The following is a 25,069-nucleotide window of genomic DNA, read 5'->3' on the forward strand; positions in this document are numbered from 1 at the left end:
TATAATAAAATGTTGAAAAGACAATGTCAGATTACATAGCCAATGCAAAATACCAATCAGCTTATCTTGTTACGTTGCTTTGGTTACTATCTTACTTAGGATTGTAGATATGTAATATGCCATATTACTCCAAGACTGCGAAGTATAAGTTCCTAACATTTAAAACATACATGTGTAAGTCTTCAAAACCTTCAAAATTGAAAATTAAATCTCTACTTTTAAAATGTGTTAAATTATAAACTCAAAGCAGACATGTTTCATAAACTGGCACTTCTCTAAAGATCATCAAAAATGTCACTTTCTCTGCAAGGTTAATGTGGTAAAAATGATAAAATGAATTGAAAAACTAGAACATTAAATAAGACTAATATGGAAGAGGTCAAACTGGATAAAGCACTTCTTGTGATAGGAAAAGTAGATTCAAAAGAAGCTAAATAGTAAAAATATCACACTGAAAATTCTGAATTCAATGGTTATATAGATAAGTGATTTTTCTCTAAGTTAAAATAAATTTCGCCCTTTCTAAAGCTGTATTAAATACAAATCAAGTGTTAAACTCCTAAAATACAATAAAAAACAAATGCTTTGACATGATAATCTGCCTTTATTCTTAGAAAGTGTTTAAATTGCTTATCTAGGATAGCACAGGAAAATAAAGATACAATATTTACATCAGTTGCATCCCAGTTTTCAGATGGAAAGAGAAATAAGTATTTACATACCTAATATTGTTTTTAAGAACTTTCAAGCAACTGAAGCATTTAAAGGTTGTGTAAGTCTTCTGTTCATCATCAACAGCTCCTTCATGTCTTCCATAGTAAAAGTCACTAACTAACATGATCAATTTTCCTTTCTCTGCACCAGTCTTTTTATTTTCAGTAATCGCAAGTTCTGCTTTAATCATTTCCAAAAATTTGTTTACCATGTCTGGACAACAACGCTGAAAGAGAAAAAAATATATGTAAGTTTTACTTAATCTCTTTAAAAAATTAGATAGAAAAAAATTGATTCTGTGTTTATAACTAGGGCCAGCTTATGTAAAACTATGCTTGGCAATATATCTGGAAAGAGTCACCAAAATGTTGGCTTCTTTCTTTATAGAGTCTAAAAAAATTCAAACAATAAACACCTCTTACCTTAATAAAGAAATAACTTCAAAAACAAATTAAAAACCTGAGGCCAGGGATGGCTAAATATCTAACACCATTTTCCTTGTAATTCCAATTTTCAGATGTAAATATTTTTTTTAAAGATTTAAAAAAAATTTTTTTTGACAGAGAGCGAGACAGCGAGAAAGGGAACACAAGCAGGGGGAGTGGGAGAGGGAGAAGCAGCTTCCCGCTGAGCAGGGAGCCCGACACGGGGCTCGATCCCAGGACCCTGGGATCATGACCTGAGCCGAAGGCAGACACTTAACGACTGAGCCACCCAGGCACCCCTCAGACATAAATATTTAATAATAATTTGATCCCTGGCCAAAAATCGTTCATATCTGTCAGGATATAGCTTAAAATGAAAGGTAGTTTTATTTTATTTTTTCTTAAAGATTTTATTTATTTGACAGAGAGGGAGAAAGCACAAGTGGGGGGAGCTACAAGCAGAGGGAGAAGGAGAAGCAGGCTTCCCACTGAGCAAGGAGCCCAATGCGGAGCTCGATCCCAGGACCCTAGGATCACGACCTGAGTCGAAAAGAGACGCTTAATCGACTGAGCCACCCAAGTGCCCTGGAAAGGAAGTTTTATATGCCATTCTGCACATGCTAAATTATCCAATAATATAGTAGTATTTTGGTAAAGCCTGGTTGGAACTAGACGCTGAGCACAGGTAACCTGCCATTCCCCAGATTCAAGGTACTGGAAAACGTATGGGACACAAAAAAAGAAGCATAAGTTATAATTTAAAAACCTCAACACAGTCTATCTAGAATGCTGAAATATGTTAAGGGGAAATCAATCTCATGAATAAAATTAAGACCTCATATAAACTGACCCTAATAGGGAATACTTTTTCTTTTTTAAAGATTTTATTTATTTATTTGACAGACACAGACACAGCAAGAGAGGGAACACAAGCAGGGGGAGTGGGAGAGGGAGAAGCAGGTTTCCCGCCGAGCAGGGAGCCTGATGCGGGGCTCGACCCTGGGAACCCCAGGATCATGACCTGAGCTGAAGGCAGACGCTTAACGACTGAGCCACCCGGCGCCCCTGGAATACTTTCATACGTTAACTTTTAATTTTCAATGAGATAAAACTAGTTCATTTATTATATACAATTTTCAGTTGTGGAATTTCACTAGAAGAATTCTTTAAGAGTAACTAGGGAGCAAAAATACAAACTTTTCTAAAAACCCAAATTACATACTCGCAAAGCAACCACAAAGGGAAAAACTTAGAAAAATAAAGAACAAAAAATTGTGACAGAATCAAGACCAATCAAACCTATCAGATCAATTAAATCCATCCTATCAATGAATACAGATGGGTGGGTTTAACTCAGCTACTGAAAAAATAAATTTCACATAGGATCACAAAAGAAAAAATGACTCTGTGAAAATTAAGAAATATACCAAAAACAAAGTGATTGGAAGGCTTGAGGGGCGCCTGGGTGGCTCAGTCTTTAAGCGTCTGCCTTCGGCTCAGGTCATGATCCCAGGATCCTGGGATTGAGACCCACATCGGGCTCCCTCTCCACGGGAAGCCTGCTTCTCCCTCTCCCACTTCCCTGCTTGTGTTCCCTCTCTTGCTGTGTCTCTTTCTGTCAAATAAATAAAATCTTAAAAAAAAATAAAAAGATAAACAAAGAATATAACAGGCAAATGGTAATAATGAGAAAACAAGGGTTGTGAAATTGATGTCAAACAAAATAGAATCCAGGCCAAAAAGGGAACACTTAATAAAAATGCTAAAGGATACATTCACAATGAAGTTAAAAGAGATAGATCCATCTATATCCTAAATAGTAACAGCCATAAAACAGAATTGTAAGATATCAAAGAAAATAGTGATAATTTGAGACTTTGAGACCTACTCAAAAAATGACAGAGCAAATAGATGAATATAAATGAAGACACAGGAACCTCAATAACATTATTAGTATGTTAGATCTGACTGATAACTATCAAATTCCATACTCCAAAAACAAATTAACACCCCTTATTTTCAAGTTTCTATGTAACATTCAAGAAAACAGCACATACAAATTTCAAAATGGGGAGAAAAGGAACCTGGGCATTGCCAGCAAAGAGACTGAGGTTTGAATCTCAGCTATGCCAATTAATTGGCTATAAAACAATGAGAAAAAGATCTGGCCTAAAGAATTTTCTAAGGATTAAATGAAATAATACTTTAAAGCTTAGTATGGTGTCTTAGATCAATAGGATGTTTGACTTACACTCCCAAAATTCTTCCTCTGGAAGAAAAGATTACCTTTGTGGTATACCAATCTCCTTACCTATAACAACAGCAAAAGATCATTCACAAATAATCTAAAATTCACATTTTTTTCAAAATGGAAATCCTTACTGTAATATTATATAAATTTAACTGATATATAAAAATGCATAAGCGGAATGCCTGGGTGGCTCAGTCGGTTGGGCATCTGCCTTTGGTTCAGGTCATGGTCCCAGGGTCCTGGGATTGAGTCCCACATTGGGCTCCTTGCTCAGTGGGGAGCCTACTTCTCCCTCTCCCTCTGCTGCTCCCCTGCTTGTGCTCTCTCTCTCTCTCTCAGAGACAAATAAATACAAAATCTTTAAAAAAAAAATGCATAAGCTAACATGTGAAAGTCTCACTTATTTTTTTAATGACTAACAATGCTATAATAAATAAAAGCTACATTTTAGAGAATGCTTGCCACTTTCTTCAGGTGCAGAAATATATATAATGTGCTATGATTTGTGTATAAAATAGAGGGAAAATAAGACATTCATGTGTGCCTGTACATTCAGAAATTAAAGTCAAAGAAGACATAAAACAAATTAATAAAAAATGATTTCTTTTGCAAGTCCTATTGGGAACTAAGCAAATAGATGAAGTGGGATTCTTCACTGTATACCTTCTTTTTTATTTAAAATTTTTACTTTATTTTTTAAATTTTATTTTGTTATGTTAATCACCATATATTACATCATTAGTTTTTGATGTAGTGTTCCATGATTCATTGTTTGCGTATAACACCCAGTTATACGTGCCCTCTTTAATACCCATCACCAGGCTAGCCCATCCCCCCACCCCCCCCCCCCTCTAGAACCCTCAGTTTGTTTCTCAGAGTCCATAGTCTCTCATGGTTTGTCTCCCCCTCCGATTCCCCGCCTTCATTTTTCCCTTCCTACTATCGTCTTTTTTTTTTTTTTTTTAAACATATAATGTATTATTTGTTTCAGAGGTACGGGTCTGTGATTCATCAGTCTATGCATCTATGATGCAAAACATAAAACATCAAGTATTTCTATACAATATTACATATTACATAGATTGGAAGATTGAAAACACTGGCAGAAGTTAATTTTTATATAAAACCAAAACCCAAAGTCCAGTTCACAGGAATCACCCTCAGGGAGGTAGAAATAGTGATAGATCAAATACAGTTTTGTCCAAGAATAAAGAAATTGTGTTTGGAATTTTACACTTCTTTTCTTTCTACATTTTTTGTAAAATGCTGAATTGCAATGAAAAAATTGCCGATCTTTGAAATAGCAAGCAATAACTTTTTCTAAGTTGCTTCTCTGCTTTGCAGTCTTCTCACCCCCTCTTTCCTGAATATAATCTACATTGCGTTTTTTCCTGCCTCCTTTCTCCCTTCTTGCCATTTATACTGGGCATGCAAGAAGAATACAGATTATCTTTCCACAGACACACAGAACACTGCAATATCTATTAAAATATCTTAAGTGGAATAATACCTAGACCTCATACTTCATTAGTACTTCTAAAATTACCTAAAACCTAATTTTAAGAGCTTCCTACACCAACGTAAAGGTAGAATTTATAACAACTATACAAACTATATTCTGGATTGAGTTAACACTGTGATTTCTTGAGAAATGCTCCACTATTATGAGTTTATGTCTGAGTGCTGAACATTAAAATGCAAGACTGAGATTTTGAGTAATGTGACATTCATATGTCACCAGACAAAAAAATCATGTTAAAAAAAGGAGTTTTTAAGTTATAGGAAAGATTAAGCACAAAACAAAATGCCTGCTTTACAAGAGCTTTGAAGAATAGCGTGATCTAGTCAATAAAATATTCTGATTAATACATTATTGTCATTAAAAGTTAAAATACAACATGCATAGAATTTTTTTTTTTTTTAAGTAGGCTCCACGCCCGGCGTGGAGCCCAATGCAGGGCTCAAATGCACCACTGTGAGATCAAGACCTGAGCAGAGATCAAGAGTCAGACACTTAACTGACTGACCCACCCAAGTGCCCTACAATATGCACAGAGATTCAAGTGTCACGTGTGAGTGCCATCCACCTGGGGACCCTACCCGACAAAGGCTGCAGCCCCTGCATGACTCGGTGGCTGTGGTACGTGGGACTCACTTAGCTGGGAACCGTGCGGGATTGAATAAAGCAATGCGATTAGAGGCCACCCCAGAGAGGGAGCGGATTCCCCCACCCCTGAACCATTTTTGCTGGTTGCGGCAAAGGATTTTCCAAATGAGATTTGCCACAGACATCTGCTCTACAAGTGGCAAAATGTCAGAAATGAAGAGAAAGAAATGTTAAAGATCCGAGAAATAAATGACTCACCTGGGAAAGCTCTAATACCCGCAAACACTCAGGGCTGTCACTAAGAGAAACATCGGACTTTCTGCAAAGTCTTCCAGATATAATACTTTAAAGAGGTCGGAGGTAGGTCTATTTCTTCCATTTCTTAAAGTACTACATACTGTGTTTAATGTATTCTCTCAAGCCTCAGAGAGATCAATGACAGTCACATCTCTTAGACAAAGCAACAACTAAAGCTTTGATCTAGCATCATTAGTTTTAAAGCAACTCCCACACATTGTCACTTTCACCTTACTTCAGCATCCAGCTCCAGAAAACAGATATTTTTACCAATAATTTTATGGTTGATAAAGCCATTATCACATCTAATAAAATTATCAAGGATTACTTCGTATCCTCTAATATCCCCCCCAAAATACAATATGCATATACGATAGTACATATAAGCTTAATTTTTAAGATTTCATGATTGGGAAAGATTTTAAAATCTTGTATAAAGATAATCACTATGGGGTGCCTGGGTGGCTCAGTCAGTTAAGCAGCTGCCTTCGGCTCAGGTCATGATCCCAGGGTCCTGGGATCAAGCCCCACATTGGGCCCCCTGCGCTGCGGGAAGCCTGCTTCTCCCTCTCCCACTCCCCCCTGCTTGTGTTCCCTCTCTCGCTGTGTCTCTCTCTGTCAAATAAATAAATAAAATATTTTTTTAAATTTTATTTTATTATGTTATGTTAGTCACCATACATTACATCATTAGCTTTTGATGTAGTGTTCCATGATTATTTGCATATAACACCCAGTGCTCCATTCAATACATGCCCTCCTTAAATAAAATCTAAAAAAAAAGATAGTCATCACAAATATCAATTTTTACTTAAGTTATATAGAAATACCAATGAGAAGATTTCTTATCTAAATACCTGGACAAACGAGCATTTACTATATATCAATCCTTAATGTTTTCAGAGATTTGTCAATATTTTTAAAAATCAAATTTTGGAAAAAGTTTTACCTTCATGTGATATTTCAAAGGATCCAGAAGATTAAACTTTACATTGCACTTTGGACAAGATCTTAGAAAAGGTGTTCCAGTTTTATAGTGAGCTGATGAGGTATTTGTACCTAAAATAGATTAAGAACTTTTACGACTCAAATTCTTTTTTAAACATTAAACAACCAGTAAAAAAAAAAGTTTAAAAATTCATCAGAATTTCTAGAATTTATGTATAAATAATACAATTTCTATTTTATATGCTAGATTCATATTTACCTTTTGATATCATAACATGGGAAGATGTCACTGGAGGAGAGTTAGTTAGAGACAGTGAAGCACAAGGACTTATTTCAGAAACACTTTCGCTGGTCTTTGGCTTTTTTGGAGTAACACTGTTTACTTTAGAAGCAGAAGAACGTTTTAATATAGGCAGAGTTTGATCTATACCTACAATGATTTAAATAGTGGGAAAAATATTTGTAAATATGTACAGAACACTGCTTACAAATGCTACTAAAATGGCTTTATATTTGAATTTAAGTAAAAACACTTTGAAGCTAAATTAAAGATAACATAATTGAATTATATCATACAAATGACAAAGAATGATCAAAATTTATATGATCAAAAAAAGAAAAAATTTATATGATCAATAGGTAAAAAGAAATTGTACAGATATTATGAACTACACGTATTTGAACAATTCATGAAATAAACTTTTTATACAAGAAAATTCTAAAAATACTTTCAAATAAAGAAATATATAAATAGGTATAAAAGAGGTCAGACCAAAAGAATCCGAAGCAAAAAAATTAAAGCACAGAGAATGTTCTAAGCTCAGTTCCCAAAAATGAATTTATCTTTAGATGCTTAAATACATTTGGGCTTGGAAACAAAAACCACCTTTATTCTAAAAATTTAGAAAAACCCTTTAAGATACTTAAAAAAAACTTAAGATGTCTAATGGAAAACTCAAGTTGGTTCTTTTTCCACTTATTAACAATCTGATGGGTTTAAATTATCTGTTTACTCCCTATGAACAAAGTACAAACAACTAATCTTGAATAATACCTTGCTCATTCATATGAAAAGTCTTAAGAAGTTAGTATAATGGTCTTCAAATGATACTCCCCTGAGGCTAATGATTTTGCTTTAGGGAATACAGTAAGCATGTCAGATAGAAAAACTCTTTTACCTTTTTTAAAAAATTAGATTTTTACATAAAATTTTGTTTGAGGAGATTTCATCACTAAAGATAGTTCTGAGCTTGAAAACCATCACCTTAAAGGCTTAGGGATGGTGTAATTCAGGGCATTTGCAAGAAAAGTGGGGCTATTTAGCCTATAACCAGACACAGCAAAAGTCCGTTTGAAAATAACACACAATTGTACTTTGTGATAAAGATTCTAAAACTGCACATCGTATTTTAATGCTCCCAACTGTACACTAATAGGCGAAGCAGTAGAATAGAGAAATACAAGGAAAAGGAGAGCATCGCATTAGTGGGCTCCCTGTCAGATCTGTCTTTCATTCTCTGAGATAACAGAAATGATTTTTTTTTTTCCATCTGCAAGCACATAGTTACTGACAGCCATACTGCAGGCACTTGGGACTGATTTCTGTGTAATCACTAACATTTTTCTCAGATGCTTAGGTTACTTGAACAACCAATGAGTGCTGGTATTTTGGCAACTAGTTCTCTAGCAGGCTGTATAGTAAAAATAGACTGTTTTGTATATAATTTTTTTAAGCATGAGTAAATCTCCAAGTTAAATAAAATCACTCTGAGCTCAATAGTTTTAAATTCTAACCGTTTAACTTGTTTATTTCTATTGCCTCTGGCTTGTGCTGTTCACTATCTTCAACAGTGCCAATAAAAATCCTATTCTCATTCTTCAAAATCAAGTTCAAATCCAACCTTCTCCAAGAACCTTCTATGATCATCCTTGACAGGAGTCCATTAATCATGCTTCTGAACACATAATACGTATTATCATTCATAATTATCATTCTAAGAACTGTTTACTGTCAAGTCCTTTAAAGGTTTAAGGCATTTTTCATTTCTCACTTATCTCATTTGAACCTCAAAAAAGGCCTGAGATAAGTAGAGCAAGAATTAAAATTATATCTCCAAATGGTGACTTCAGGTCTGGAGAATGAATGTATTATCTGAGAAAGATAAAAGTATATATTTCAATAAAATGAGAAAATTGAAGTGTAAAGAGGTGACTCGATAAAGGCCACAAAAATCTTGAGGATACAGGCTCAAATCTACACCTTCCTAACTGACTATAACCCTATTTCCCATCAAGGCAAAGTTCCACTCTCTGCAATACAACAACTTACAGAGAGAGTAGGCATCACTGTTTTACCCCCTAGAATCTTCAAGAATTCAGACTTTTTTATGAATAAAGACCACGTGCATTATAAAATCAGACTTCAGACAACTATTTTACTTCCTCATTTATTTTGGTTCTTGGCTATTTTACTAACTATAAGTGACACCTAGATAGGTGAATAACAAGCCATGTGTTATCAAAATGGGAAAAGTATTTTTGGCAAACATATTACTATAATTTTTTTTCTATTTTGGTTTGGTAAATGTATATGAATTTGTTAGTAAACAATTTAAACATTAAAAACTTATGGACCTCTGTCCAATTATTGAAATATAACAAATTTACTAATATACAAACAGCAATTGCTTTGATTATGGGGAATTTTTCAACTAAATAAAATTCTTTCAGGGCATACTAATTTATTTCAAGTTAATGAAGAACTTTGTTATTGTACACAAAGAACTGTAATTCTTCAATTAAAAATTTACATTATTCCTTTAATGGATATTTACTAAGTACTTACTATGCACAAATTACTATTTTTGTAATACTTCCTTTTTATAATGATACTCTGTAATCATATTTAACTATCATATCAACATCATTTATTTGGAAAGAAAGACACCAGTCTATTAAAAAAATCAACTATAACCATGTACTTTTTCTCATACTAATGGCCTTCCAAATGATTAATACTTTAAAAAAAAATGATAGTATTAGGTCATTAGGAGACTTCCTGGACTCACAGAATTTATATTAAGATTTTTCAGCCCATGGCTGGCTCTAAGTGAGAATGAGCTCAAAAAATACATGTTAGCTAACTTAATAGAAAGAGATACAATATTCTATTATTAAATAAGAAATCACACAAGAAAGGCATTCAGGGATTATTAGCTTCTATTTTATGGTATATGAAAAACTTAACATGAAGGTATGGGTTTCAAAATAAAAATTCATTCCACATCTATATGCATCAAGTTTCTTTTTATTATACTCAAAAAAAGTGCTAAGCCAAACCTTCTATATAAATTGTTGATCCCTCTTGGGACAGTGGAATTGTATCCTGGGTCAAGTCAAATAGTAAGTCTGAAGAATCATCCGATTCAACTTGTAATGAATTCTTTGTAAAATCCTGTAAAAAGTTATAATTATTTTGTTTCATAAACTTTTATAAAGGTAAGTTTAATTGTATCATAATACTATAAAGATAACACCTTAATAATTTAATTACTAATAAGCTATAAAACACTAAGGTAATTATTATTCTGTCAGAGTTAGCATTTAGTGGGTAAGGGTTATATGGGAACTCTCTGGATTACTTCTGCAGTTTTTCTATAAATCTAAAGTTAGTTTGAAATTAAAAGTTAAAGTTAAGAAATAACGATAATATTATTGGCAAAGTAGACATGTTTTGGTACAACTTTTCTGCAAGAAAATTTTGGCAATATCTATCAAGGGCTTTAAAAAGTTCATATCCTTTGACCCAAATATTCCACTTACACTAATTTATGCTAAGGAAATGAAAATATTTAATGGAGAATTATTTATAATAGCAGAAAATAAAAACCTGTATGTCCAACAATGGAGGAATGGTTAAATAAATTAAACGACAGACTATAATGCAACATCATGCTTTTGAAAAATAACCAAAAACAAAGAAAAATGTTTCCAATATAAAGTTCAGTGAAAAAAGAGGAGCACATATCTGTGTACAAAATATAATCCTGATTGATATATTCTATATACTACACTAACCATCTGCAAAAAAGGAAATCAAAGTACAGTATGTATTGTCTTGTTTCTTTTCTAACTACCGCCCCCATATACAGTACCTTTATAAAATAGGAATATAGGGATCTTGCTTGCGTGTTTTGTGCTTACAAGTTGAGAAAAAATCAGGTTTTAAGAATTTTACTTTGTTATCGTTTTCTGTTTACATAGGCTTAGTAAGAAGTTATAGAGACAGATATTGAACTGAACCAAACCATTCCATTCCTAGAATTTGAGCATAACAGGCAGATTTCTGCATTTGAGCCTTAACATGTACTATAAAAAATGGCTGTATGACTCAATGATGGCTTTATGACTTAACTGTAACCAAGCATAATCTTCTGCAAGGTAAATATTTTCTCCAAATATGTGTACTTACAAATGGAAAATATTCACTAGCAATTCTCCAAACAGTTCTTTCACAGAAGTTCCTCCAAATAAAGTTAATACTTCATTTTTTTTTAAAGATTTTATTTATTTATTTGAGAGAGAGAGAGAGAGAGAGAGCATGAGAGGGGGGAGGGTCAGAGGGAGAAGCAGGCTCCCTGCTGAGCAGGGAGCCCGATGCGGGACTTGATCCCAGAACTCCAGGATCAGGACCTGAGCTGAAGGCAGTTGCTTAACCAACTGAGGCACCCAGGTGCCCCTAAAGTTAATACTTTAAACCTTTTCCTAGGTGATAACTCTGGCCAATTAAGTACCATTATTTCAGAGAGCAGACATATTAGTCAACAAATAACTTATTAAAATAATTCTCTAATTGGGAATTTTTTATATCTCATAAAATAGTTCAGCAAGATACCAAATACAACAGTGAGGTACAACAGGCAATAGACTGGGATTTAAAAGACCTCCATTTATTTAACTGTGGAACCTTGGGCCAGTCACTTGAGATTCAAGTTTTCACCTTTCCAACTGAAATAATAGCTGCCAATTGTCTGTTTAAAACGTACTTGACTCTTTTACAGTCCATGTGTTTTATATCAGGTAGTTGTCACAACAGTACTAATAAAGACCTAATATTATCTCCCACCTTATAAATAGGTAAACTAAAGTTCAGTATAGTTAAGTAAGGTTCCCAGTACAATCCAGCTTGTTCTCGATGATGAAGCTGGAATTGGAACCGAGGTTGGCCTGATTATAAAGCCTGTGCCCTTGGGACACCTGGGTGGCTCAGTCGGGTTAAGCGTCCGAATTTTCTTTTCTTTTCTTTTTTTTCTAAGTAGGCTCCACATGGCATGGAGATCACAACCTGAGCTGAGACCAAGAGCTGGAAGCCTGAGTCACCCAGGCACCCCAGGCATCCATCCTACTCTTGATCTCAGCTCAAATCTTGATCTCAGGGTCCTGAGTTTAAGCCCCGTGGGTGTGGAGCCTATTAAAAAAAAACCACAACAACCTATGCCCTTAAGCTATATCACACTGACATTAAAAGGGACAATAACAATTATCTTCTAGACTGCCCTGAAGAGTTGTGGTAAAGAGAAGAAAAAACTTAAAATTTTCAGAGAAAATTCCCTCACATAGGATTCTCAATTTATTTGAAAATATAGATCTGTCATTCTCCACTCTGGCTCACATTAGAATCACCTGGAGAGTTTAAAAAAAAAAAAAAATCTATCATGCCCAGGCCTCACCCCAGATCAAATGATAAAAAACTGTTTTTTAAAGCTCCCTAGGATTGGGAAACTGATTGAAGAGCTTCGATTAAACACCCAAGCCCACAAAAACAAAAAGTTCTGAGTTTGAATGACCTCTAGTTTCTAAGTTTTTTTTTTTTAATATGAAAGATACCACCCCCCCCATTGTTCTCCTTCTCTAGGTCCAAGGTAGGAATAATTTTCGTCTATCTCCATGTAAATAATCATGTTCCCTTGTTTTTTTTTGTTTTTGCTTTTCTTAAATGCCAAACAGCTGAATTAGTCTGATTCCAGCTAAAATAAAATAATTTTAGCATTTCTGGCAGCCTGCCATTATCAGGTACACCTATTAAGTTTTTATTAAGAACAGCCCGTGGTTGCTTAGAGGATCCAAGTTTGAGAGCCGGTGGTTTGGGTAAAGATTCTCATTTTAAAAATGAAGAAAGTGAGGCCCACTGAGGTTGTAAACAATGCTTTAGCTAGGCACAGACAGAATCAACACTCAAGTCTTTCATTTTCAACCTAGATTTCTTGGACTACTCCTCCAGGACTCCAATTATTATTGTTTCAGAATGCAGATACAAGTCAAGGATTGAGAGTTAATAAAATTAGGAACAATTTGGGGCGCCCGGGTGGCTCAGTTGGTTAAGCGTCTGCCTTCGGCTCAGGCCATGATCCCGGGGTCCTGGGATCGAGCCCCGCATCGGGCTCCCTGCTGGGCGGGGAGCCTGCTTCTCTCCCTCTGCCTCTCTCTCTCTCTCTCTCTGACTTTCATGAATAAATAAAAAAAAATTTTAAATTAGGAACAATTTATCACTTCTTCAAGGTTAGTCTCAAGTGAGTGAAATTTTTCTCCTCTGAGTGTTTGTGATGGTCACGAATACAAAAACTACCAGCGCTGCTGGGCGCCGCTGCCTTCATTCATACGAAAGCACAGCAGTTTTACCCTCCGTTGCTTTTGCATCATCGGTGCAAACGTTGACAGAGTGAAAAGAGGAAATGTCTCAGTGTAATTATCACATCAGTTTTAACTTCACGAACCCCCGAAAGGGTCTCAGGGAACCCCAATGGTCTGTGCACTGTACTATTGCTCTAAGGCAGTGTTTCTATGTATAGCAATGCTTAAATGTATGAATGGATGTGTGTATGCATATGTTAAAACCTCTGGGCTGGGGCACCTGGGTGGCCTAGCTGGTTAAGCATCTGACTTTGGCTCAGGTCATGATCTCAGGGTGCTGGGATCAAGCCCTGCATCATCTGCTTCTCTCTGCCCCTCTGCCCCTCCCCCTGATTATGCTCGCTCTCTCTCTCAAATAAATAAATAAAATCTTAAAAAAATAAAATCAAACCTCTGGGCTAACCTGGATTGAAATCCCAGATCCATCTTTTATTTATGAGTCATATGGCCTTGAGTGAATTATTTAGCCTGAGTCTCAGTTTCCTCAACTATAAAATGGGGATAATAACTGTGCCTACCTCATAGGGAAATCGTAAGAATTAAATGATATTAATTTAGGGGCGCTTGGGTGGCTCAGTTGGTTAAGCGACTGCCTTCAGCTCAGGTCATGATCCTGGAGTCCCGGGATCGAGTCCCGCATCCTGCCGAGCAGGGAGCCTGCTTCTCCCTCTGACCCTCCCCCTCTCATGTGCTCTCTGTCTCTCTCATTCTCTCTGTCTCAAATAAATAAATAAAATCTTTAAAAAAAAAAAGATTAATTTACATACAACATTCAGAATAAAGACTTACCCATAGTAACAGAATAACAAATGTTAAATATTACCATTAACTATTACTTCTCTTAAAAGTTTTAAAAGCTAAGCCATGAAAGTAGGTTTTCAGAGTAAACAGCAACAATGACCTCAGAACGATCTTCCCAAATAAGAATACCTGGTTCCGTTTACTCTCTTAAGAATTTTGCCATTATGCAACATTCATTACTGATCATTTTTTTTTACTCAGTTTTAGATAGCCTAGTTTTCAATATTATACCTATTTAATTTAAGCATATTACCTGATTTATTGACAAGTTGGTTAGTTCCTACAGTTATTACTTTGGGTATTGGTTGAGCTGTCAAAGATAGTGACATTTTCTGATTGTGATCATGCTTCTAGTGGAATGGTGACTAGCTATGATAGTCCACAATTCTAACTGGGTACTATAATATCCATTGCATCCCTGAGCTAATTATAGTTTCAGAAACACTTACAGGTTTAGACACGTTCTGAACAATAACAGAATTCTGTGAAGATTTAGATTCAGGATGAAATCTAGGCAAGGCAGCCACTGGATTTGATGTTGGATCTTTGCAGTGTTGACTTGTAGGCTTGAATGGATCAGTAACACCTGCATTTTAAAATTACACAACATATTGAATATTTTTCTATACAACCAATTTTGTTAAAATACTTCACTTTAAAATTAAAATGGTATAATACTATACCTTGAGTGAGTGTCTCATTCTTTATTCCCTTTGAAGATGAGCTGGGGTTACCTCTGTTCAAAATATCTACAAATATTATGTTTATTTTAAAACTCATTATTTGAATTGTATATTTAGACAATAAAAAACTTTCCAAAAATATATCCACATACAACTAATAATTTAAGTATATTTCTTTCTCTTAGTGGTGACCTCAGATCAAACCCTTCCCCAATTCCCATGCCACATTCATACCCCCTAAAAGCCTGGAAGTTTCATTATGGGTAAGCTGGTCACATTATCTGTACCACTCCTCTTGAGTTCTGAGAGGGACACTACTGAAGACTGCAGACTAAATTTAATCTAGAGTTTACCATAGTATCTCAAATCTACTACTATACCAAAAGTCAATTGGAGCCTGACATGACCCTATGAATCAGTTTAAGATGCTCACTCCTGTACCCGTGTGAACCCATAACTTCTAGGTTATTAAGGAATCAAATGAAAATTTGGAAGAGTAGAGATATGCCTAAAATTGCTAATCAGGAAAAGGTATATTTTAAAAATCCCATAAAACCTCAAAAAAATTTCCTTTTCCCCTCCTAGTGGAAAAGAACCAGATCTCATAGATTAATTCCATAAAGTAAAGGGTCACACAAAAGTAGGGTTGTTTTATGATAATGGAAATTCAATTCTCTAAACCTAGGCACTACAGAAGTTTCCTAGGAGAAAAATCTGCTCAAACAACTTGATATTGTTTTCATTCAGAAATTTAAAATACTGGGCGCCTGGGTGGCTCAGTTGGTTAAGCGACTGCCTTCAGCTCGGGTCATGATTCCAGGGTCCTGGGATCGAGCCCCGCATCGGGCTCCCTGCTCAGTGGGAAGCCTGCTTCTCCCTCTCCCACTCCCCCTGCTTGTGTTCCCTCTCTCACTGTGTCTCTCTCTCTGTCAAATAAATAAAAAAAAGAAAGAAATTTAAAATATTTACTCAAGCCATTAAAGAGTTAAACCTATAGTACTTTGTGGTGACTGTAGTCTATCAAACACAACCTTTTACCATCCCTCCAACTTAATGATGGTTCTATATAAATATTTAGCTCATATTCCATATGCCAAAAATATTTTATGGCTCACACATAAAACATCAATAAAATCACCTAAATTTTGAGTTCATTTAGAAAAGAAATTTCACTGGGGTCAACTTTCTTTTTGATAGAATCACTTAAAACTAACACACATTATTCAAGTTGAGTACTGTTAACAGTTATCTACAGTTGATATAAACCCAACCTGAACTGCCAGGCTTTCAATAAGATGATCTGAATAATAATTTGAAATATGATAGTATTTTGGGATAAAAATAATCACAGCAACTAGGAAACAATATTTATATTATTCTGTTCCACTATCAGCAACAAACATGCCAACATACTTCATTTTATAATTGAAGTGACATTCCACTTAGCACCTCTCAATTTGCCACAGGAAATGATATTGAGAATTAAATTATTCTATCTCTGATAAAACTGAATAGAAGAGCTATTCGAAGTTTAGAGTCAAGAGAAGCAAAAACCGGGCTTTCAAAAAATTAAAAAACTCCTCTCTTAACCACAATATTTCGCACTGCCATGATAGGTAAGAAAACACTGGTATGGCTGCCTACATTCTTTGCTAAATTCTCCTGGCTTAAAAAAAAGTAAGTATAATGGAAAAGAATCTATTTTCTCGTTCTCCCCTGAAATTCAGTATGTTGTTCCTCTGCACTTTACACATTTTTTATTGGACATTTTAACAAGTGTCATCAGTATCTTCACTATAACATTATCACAATGGCAATTCTAACTCTAACTGAAATCTAACAATCTACAAAATTACTGAACGTGTTCTGCCAGAAAGCCATGAGGATTAAGTGTGCTAACCGCCTGCATTGTACTAGTACAGTAGCTAAAGACCAGACCCTCCCTCCTTCCTTCATGAATATAATCAGGAGTTGTTGGAAGATGCGTGTGGCCAGAAACTATAGCTCAGGTTGGTACACATACCAGAGACTGTATAATCATGCAGTGCCTGTTCATTTTGTAGCCATGATTCAAGATGACACTGTGATGAGGCAGTTGTCTGGCTGTGAGAACCCTCATCAGAGACTAACAAACTTACTCAGTATTCTGGTATTTTAAGCAAAGCACTCCAAACACTTCCTATTCTAGGTGTTTTTGGACTTAAGGGAGAAAAAGAAAAATTAACAAACAGGTGAATAGGCTACTTAGCTCCACTAAAACTTAAGATTGCCAATTTCAGAAGGCCTATAATGCTGTTAGGTAATCTTAACCTTTAGTTACCTTAGTTAACATTTCCCTTTTCTCTCAAATGGTATTTTAACCTCTGACCTTACTCAAGTCCCCAACCATATCCCCCCTCTGATTCTCACAAATTCTCACTGATCTGTATGCTTCAACTCCTTACAGAATAACAAGGACACAGAAGACAGCTCACAGATTTTTCTATTAGAAACAGCAACTTATAAAACTTTACTTCACTGAAATAAATGCTTACTTGAAATGGCTGGTTTTGAACTTGATATCTCTCCAACAAAAATCAGCTCATCATCATCTTCATCCAGAATTTCTTCTACTTTTTTCTGCCACGGTTCCAGCTCTTCTTCTTCACATTCCATAAAGAGTTCTGCCATTTTTGGGTTATCTAATTTTCAAGAGAGAAACGCATCTTATTTTTTTAAAAACTTTTTGCAATGCATAGTATGATATTTAAGATATACTTTAATAATCTTAATATTAATTACTGAATTGATATTTGCAGTCAGTACAACTCACCTCAATCTCTAAGATCTAAACTAGTAAACTAGTAAAATTAAGCTAGCTAAGTAACAGACGATAGTAATTACTAGTAGTTGCCAATAAATTTTAAGAATAATCAAATCCAAAAAAACCTTGAAACATAAAAAAAAGAGTAATCAAACCCAGGAAAGAATATCCAATGGGAAAAAGATAGTCTCCTCAACAAATGGTGTTGGGAAAACTGGACAGCAACATGCAAAAGAATGAAACTGGACTTTTTTTTTTTGAAGATTTTATTTATTTATTTGACAGAGAGAGAGAAAGCACAAACAGGGGGAGCAGGAGAAGGAGAAGCAGGCTCCATGCTGAGCAGGGAGCCGGTTCAGGGCTCGATCCCAGGACTCTGGGATCATGACCTGAGCCGAAAGCAGACGCTTAACCCACTGAGCCACCCAGGTGCCCCAGAATCTGGACCACTTTCTTACACCAAACACAAAAATAAATTGAAAATGGATGAAAGACCTTGGGAGCCTGCTTCTCCCTCTGCCTCTCTCTCTCTCTCTGTCTCTCATGAATAAATAAATAAAAATCTTTAAAAAAAGGGGGGGGGGCGCCTGGGTGGCTCAGATGGTTAAGCGTCTGCTTTCAGCTCAGGTCATGATCCCAGGGCCCTGGGATCGAGTCCCGCATTGGGCTCTCTGCTCCTTGGGAGCCTGCTTCTCCCTCTGCCTCTCTCTCTCATGAATAAATAAATAAAAATCTTTAAAAAAAAAAATAGATGAAAGATGTGAGACAGGAAACCATTAAAATTCTAGAGGAGAACACAGGCAGTAATCTTTTTGACATCAGCTGTAGCAACTTCTTACTAGATATGTCTCCTGAGGCAAGGGAAACAAAAGCAAAAATAAAGTACTGGGACTTCATCAAATTAAAAGCTTCTACACAGTGAAGGAAACGATCAACAAAACTAAAAGGCAACCTATGGAATGGGAGAAGATATTTGCAAATGACATACCTAATAAAGGGTTAGTACCCAAAATATATAAAAAACCGATACAACTCAAGACCCAAAAAACAATCCAATTAAAAAATGGACAAAAGACATGAATAGAGGGGCGCCTGGGTGGCTCAGCTGGTTAAGGTTGTCTGCTTTCGGCTCAGGTCATGATCCCAGGGTCCTGGGATCGAGCTCCGCATCGAGCTCTCTGCTCAATGGGGAGCCTGCTTCTCCCTCTCCCTCTGCCTGCCGCTCTGCCTACTTGTGCTCTAACAAACAAATCAATAAAATCTTTAAAAAAAAGATGGGGCGCCTGGGTGGCTCAGTCGGTTAAGGTTGTCTGCTTTCGGCTCAGGTCATGATCCCAGGGTCCTGGGATCGAGCCCCACGTCGGGCTCCCTGCTCAGGGGGGAGTCTGCTTCTCCCTCTCCCTCTGCCTGCCTCTCTGCCTACTTGTACTATCTCTATGTCAAATAAATAAATAAAATCTTTTAAAAAAAAGATATGAAGAGATATTTTTCCAAAGAAGACATATAGATGGCCAACAGACACGTAAAAACATGCTCAACATCACTGATCATCAAAGAAATACAAATGAAAACTACAATGAGATACCATCTCACACCTGTCAAGAGGGCTAAAATCAAGAACACAAGAAACAACAGGTGTTGGTGAGGATGTGGAGAAAGGGTAACCTTCCTGCACTGTTTGTGGGAATGTAAACTGGTGCAGCCACTCTGGAAAACTGTATGGAGGTTCCTCAAAGGTTAAAAATAGAACTACCCATGATCCAGCAATTGCACTACTAGGTATTTACCCAAAGGATACAAAAATACTAATTCAAAGGGATACATGCACCCCTATGTTTATAGCAGCATTATCTACAACAGCCAAATTATGGAAACAGCCCAAATGTCCATCAACTGATGAATGGATAAAGAAAAGGTGGTATGTGTATACAGTGGAATATTACTCAGCCATAAAAAGAATGAAATCTTGCCATTTGCAACAGTGTGGATGGAGCTAGAGAGTATTATGCTAAGTGAAGTAAGTCAGAGAAAGACAAATACCATATGATTTCACTTATATGTGGAATTTAAGAAACAAAACAAATGAGCATAGGGGGGGAAAAAGAGAGAGAGGCAAACAAAGAAACAGACTCCTAACTCTAGAGAACAAACCAATGATTACCAGAGCGGGGTGGGGGGTGGCTGGGGGGGTTTGGGAATGATGGTTGAAATAGGTGATGGGGATTAAGGAGTGCACTTGTGATGAGCACCAGGTGTTTTATGGAAGTGCTGAATCCCTATATTGTATACCTGAAACTAATATTACATTGTATGTTAATTAACTGGAATTTAAATAAAAACTTAAAAAAAGAATAATCAAATCCAATCAAAAGCAGTTTCAGTTTTATGAACAGAATATATCTATTAAAGGATTGTACCTAACTATATCTGAAAAAAAAAACCCATAAACTTTTATGTTAACAAAAAGGAGGTAAGCTAAGAATAAGAGGCAACAGGTTGGAGATACACTAGAAAAACTGAACTAGGTTCATAAACACCAGGCACAGAGCAAAGCAGGGATGAAGTGCAAGAATGAAAATAGGGGACTTAAGTGAGGCTTATTCCATCCCAGGAAAGATTAGACATTTCTCACCTGAAGAAACTAAGCAAAGAACATACTGTGAATACCACCAGCCTACTAGTACTGACCAAGCATTCAGAATTCTGAGGAAGCATTTTAGTGCCTCCTAAATATGGATAGACAACCAGTGAATACCAGAAATATGACTAAACCTCCAATGTGAAAGACCAAAACAATAAAACAGATTAAAAGCTCTTAAAGAAAACAGAGATGGTACAGAATGCAAAAGTTATTAATGTAATTAGCATTTTTAGAGAAATAAATGTTATAAAATGTTATAAAACGTATGTTATAAAAAGTAACACTCAGAAAATAAAAGTTTAAGAATAAGACAGCCAAAATTCAGTAAAAGAAAAACCCAAAAACACAAATGCCGAAGTTGAATAACTGTCCCATAAGTGGAACTAAAAGACAAAAAATAGATATACACTAAATAGATGGGATTATTAGAAATCAATTTCAAAGGTACAATTCACCTAATAAAAGTTCCAGAAAAAGAGAAAAAAGAAAGGGGATGTAATCAAAGGAAAAATACAAAAGAAATTTCTAGTTCTAAAGGACACAAATGTCCAGATTGAAAAGGCCTACCAGGACCCAGCACAAAAATCAAGGAAAAAAGTCTACAGTAGAGGAATCTCTCATGAGACTTGAGAATGCTGGAGAGGGAAACTATCCTAAAATCAGCAGGAGAGAGAGAGAGTTAGAATAATGCTTTCAAAAGTATTAGTGAAAATAATTTTCAATTTAGAATTCTATACCGACCAGCCAAGGTTTTCATCAAGCATGAAGTACATATTCTTTCATCAAAAATAAAGGTCACCAACATCACACAAAATTTACCCCCCCATTCACCCTTTCTTTCTTAGGAAGAATCCACCAAAATATGGGACTTAAGAAGGAGAAAGATACAGAATGCAGAAAACATGACATTCAATACAATACAAAGACAAAGGAAAAGTCCCAGGATAATAGCTGTTCAATAGGTCTAGATAACAACCAGCCAGAATAGGGCAAGAGAACATGACTCCCAGGAGGAATGTCTCCAGGAAACCACAGACAGACAGACACACACACAAAGATTCAAAAATTAAAATGTTAGATTACCTGGCAAGTTTTACCATGTAGAAAATTGAGTTAAGAGGCTACGGAAGGGGTTAAGAAGACTTGGCTATAGACTTTAATAAAATTTAGCAAATTCAGTCAACTATACTTCAATAAAAAAAAAATTTAGCAAATTTTAAAAAATTAAAAATTTGAATATCTGGGTATATACAAAAAAGAGAAAAAGGGAATATATCCATAACATATTAATACCATAGCACTATACTCATCAGTGAACAATATTTATTATGGCCATTACAATAAAAACATTTAATATGATTTAACCAAAAACTGAGATATAAATGCAGTGGGAGATGCTTAGAGGGAGGAGTAAGTGTAAGAAAACTAAAATCATCATGTTCCGTTGATAGAAAAATTAGATAATGGCAAGAAAATGATGATTTAAGAGACAGGAGTATGTGTATGTGTTTTAAAAATTTAGAAATATGGAGGGGCGCCTGGGTGACTCAGTCAGTTGAACATCTGCCTTCGGTTCAGGTCATGATCCCAGGGTCCTGGGATCGAGCCCCACATTGGGCCTCCCTGCTCAGCGGGGAGTCTGCTTCTCCCTCTGCCTCTCCCCCCTCCCCCCCGGCTTGTGCTCTCTCTCTCACTCACTCTCTCTCAAATAAAATCTTTAAAAAATTTTTTTTTAAATTTAGAAATATGGAAATTATTAGGAAAAAAAGCTAAAATATTGAAAGTGAATGGCTTGCAAAAACAAGGAGTAACAAGCCCAGAACACATGCACACCACTCTCAAACTCTTACCCTTCAAGAAACTGTGGTTATGCAACTTTATAACTTTCAGATTATTTTTTACAATTATGCATGCATTGTTCTGCTTTTAAAAAAGTATTGAGGGGGGTGCTTGAGTGGCTCAGTTGGTTAGGCAACTGCCTTCAGCTCAGGTCATATGATCCCAGGGTCCTGGGATTGAACCCCATGTCAGGTTCTCTGCTCAGTGGAGTCTGCTCCTCGCTCTCCCTTTGCCCCTCTCCCACTTGTGCTCGCACGCTCTCTCTCTCTCAAATAAATAAAATCTTAAAAAAAGTATTAAGGGAGCCCCTAAATTAATATAATAGCAATGGGGATGGATACAAGTGGTACTAGATATATGCAGTGAGATGTAGGTGGAGGAACAACTAAAAAGAAACAAAATAATAATTCCAGGATTCTGGCTTAGACAATAATCATCTGTTTTTCTTAGACAATGATATCTTTACTTTTTAAATGCAATCATTTCTAAAGGTAATTTTACTAGATTAAATGTCATTTTTAATTTTGACTCAAAATTCATGTGTGAAAACAATGATTTGGGGATGGCTTACAAAAGAAACACCATAACAAACAGGCACCATTTGGGTGCCTGGGTAGCTCAGTTGGTTCAAGCGACTGCCTTTGGCTCAGCTCATGATCCTGGAGTCCCAGGATGGAGTCCCACATCGGGCTCCCTGCTTAGTGGGGAGTCTGCTTCTCCTTTTCACCCTCCCCCCTCTCATGCTCTCTCTCATTCTCTCTCAAATAAATAAAATCTTAAAAAAAAACCCAAATAGGCACTATTCTTTTAAAATTATTTAAAGTTAATTTCCTCATCTATATAGGTATGCCAAAATCATTTCTTGGCATAATGTTGTTTAATGTTTAGTGGTCTACTTACCATAAAACAAAACAAAACAAAAACCTTCTCACCCTTCCAAATGTAACCAGTTTTATGAACTTTCTTTTCTAACTTTACTTCGAAAACACATATACAGAATGGTCTAAGTCAAATAATTAAGAGTAACTCACAGTTTAGCATCTTCATATTCTGAATACTTGAAAACACCATCCTCATTGTGTCCCCTGGAGTCCTCCTTTGTAGGGTTTATTCTATCTAAAATATTCTTCCTTCTTACCTTATATTGTCCACGTTATTCATGTATAGTAGAAGGAGCATGGACTTGACATCAAATTGAATAGCTGAAATCTCCATTGCACCATTTCTAATCACGTGACTCTGGAGAAATTACTTGGATCTTGTTTTCTTACTTCTAATATGGGTACAATATCTACCTAATAGAAGTGGCAATGTAGACTGAGAAAAATGTCATATGAAGTACCTAACCTAACCTCAAGCAAATACTCAACAAAATCTTAATTCCCAACTCTTGGTTCAGTTACAACTTCCTCAATAAACCAGTAGACCTTGTTTGTCTTCCACCTTTTACTACATTGGCATTCTATACCATATAGTTCAAGATTTACTATATATAATTTCAAATTGCTCACTATTTCTTAATGTGTTTTTTTTTTTTAAGTCAGCTCTACACCTAATGTGGGGCTTGAGCTCATGACCCTGAGATCGAGTCAGATGCTCTACTCACCGAGCCACCCAGACACCCCTCTTAATGTGTGTTTCTTTACTGTACACGTCTAACACCAAAGTAAGATCCAAAGGAAGAGTGAAGAACTTATTTTCTTCTTCCTTTGTATCTCCTCCTATACATAGTAGTCTACTGGATAAGCATCAGCACTTAATATGACAATCAGTGAACTAAGAAACTAGGCAGTCAGGCAATGCCAAATTTAAAAAGAAATGAGGGACACTCATGTATACAGATAATAAAAAAAATAATTTATATCTATGTTGATACCATGGTCTTGATACCATGTCTGACACATAGATCTTCCTCATTCTTTTTAACGGGGTACTGCCATTGTCAATATATTCAAGATAGATTGTTGAGTAAAAAAATTTTAAAGGCACATAATAGCATATATAGTATGGTCTTATTTAGAAAATTTTTGACTATGCATAGAAGAAAATTTGTGGGTGGGGGGATAACTCGGTGATGGGCATTAAGGATGGAGGACATGTGATGTGATGAGCACTGGGTGTTATACTGAACTGATGAATCATTGAACATTGTATAAAAAACCAATGATGTATTATACCTTGCCTAATTGAATTTAAATTAAAAAAAAAAGAAAAAAGCTTGTGATTATGTGTACCAAACCAATAATAGTAGTTATCTCTGGAGATCAGGAAGAAACACTTCATTTCTACTTTACTGACATTTTTATTGTATATTTTCTTTTTTACTATGAGCATGTATTACTTTAATAAATTTAAGTGTTCTTTTAAAATGTGCATACTTCTGTTTCTTTTACCTTTTCTCACAAAGGAAGGTCATCAGTACAAAAGCCACGCATACTAGTATCACTTGCAGCAGGAATACTTACTTTTTGATTGAAAAGGGTTGTCGTCGTCCATCAAGTTGCAGAGTCACCTAAGCACCAACACATGACATCAATCAATTTTATGAGTTACTTTAACACCAAATATTGAAACATGAAACTTGGGATTCAGAAATCTTTGGGTCTAATTTTGATCTCCAGCAAACTCACCATATGACTCCAGAGAAGAAAGCAAGTTAAGTCTTAGTTTTCTGCCCTATAAGATAAAGATACCTACTATTAGGGTGGATTTGTTAAATGCATTCACATTTAATCATTTTCTCCTACAAAGAGCTTACCTTTTGAGTTTGATATGTTTGATATACACATGCTACTGACTTTACCTAATTGTAAATGCAAATTTAGTAAATAAAATGCTGAAATGTATTAAGCATTTATTACTCGAAGAAA

The 25,069-nt window shown here is 35.7% G+C and overlaps 1 protein-coding gene across 5 annotated transcripts in view; it reads right to left on the reverse strand.

The window, feature by feature from the left end:
- The window catches only part of ZNF280C (zinc finger protein 280C), a 75,779-nt gene that overhangs the window by 42,480 nt on the left and 8,230 nt on the right, over window positions 1–25,069 (reverse strand). For all 5 annotated transcript variants that reach the window (XR_010406258.1, XR_010406257.1, XR_010406256.1 and 2 more), the window contains exons 2-10: window positions 24,830–24,875; window positions 24,665–24,711; window positions 17,451–17,597; window positions 14,917–14,982; window positions 14,683–14,819; window positions 10,082–10,196; window positions 7,002–7,172; window positions 6,744–6,853; window positions 723–940 (exon numbers count right to left, since the gene is read on the reverse strand). Coding sequence is in view for 1 of the 5 variants with exons in the window: in XM_064574565.1 (XP_064430635.1) it covers window positions 723–940; window positions 6,744–6,853; window positions 7,002–7,172; window positions 10,082–10,196; window positions 14,683–14,819; window positions 14,917–14,982; window positions 17,451–17,597; window positions 24,665–24,695 (995 nt within the window). In the remaining 4 variants the exon portion in view is untranslated. The remainder of the gene's footprint in view (window positions 1–722; window positions 941–6,743; window positions 6,854–7,001; window positions 7,173–10,081; window positions 10,197–14,682; window positions 14,820–14,916; window positions 14,983–17,450; window positions 17,598–24,664; window positions 24,712–24,829; window positions 24,876–25,069) is intronic.

Source organism: Mirounga angustirostris, unplaced genomic scaffold (genome assembly GCF_029215605.1).
Source record: "Mirounga angustirostris isolate CCGP_5_RB_7025 unplaced genomic scaffold, mMirAng1.0.hap1 SCAF_11, whole genome shotgun sequence".
Taxonomy (NCBI): domain Eukaryota; kingdom Metazoa; phylum Chordata; class Mammalia; order Carnivora; family Phocidae; genus Mirounga; species Mirounga angustirostris.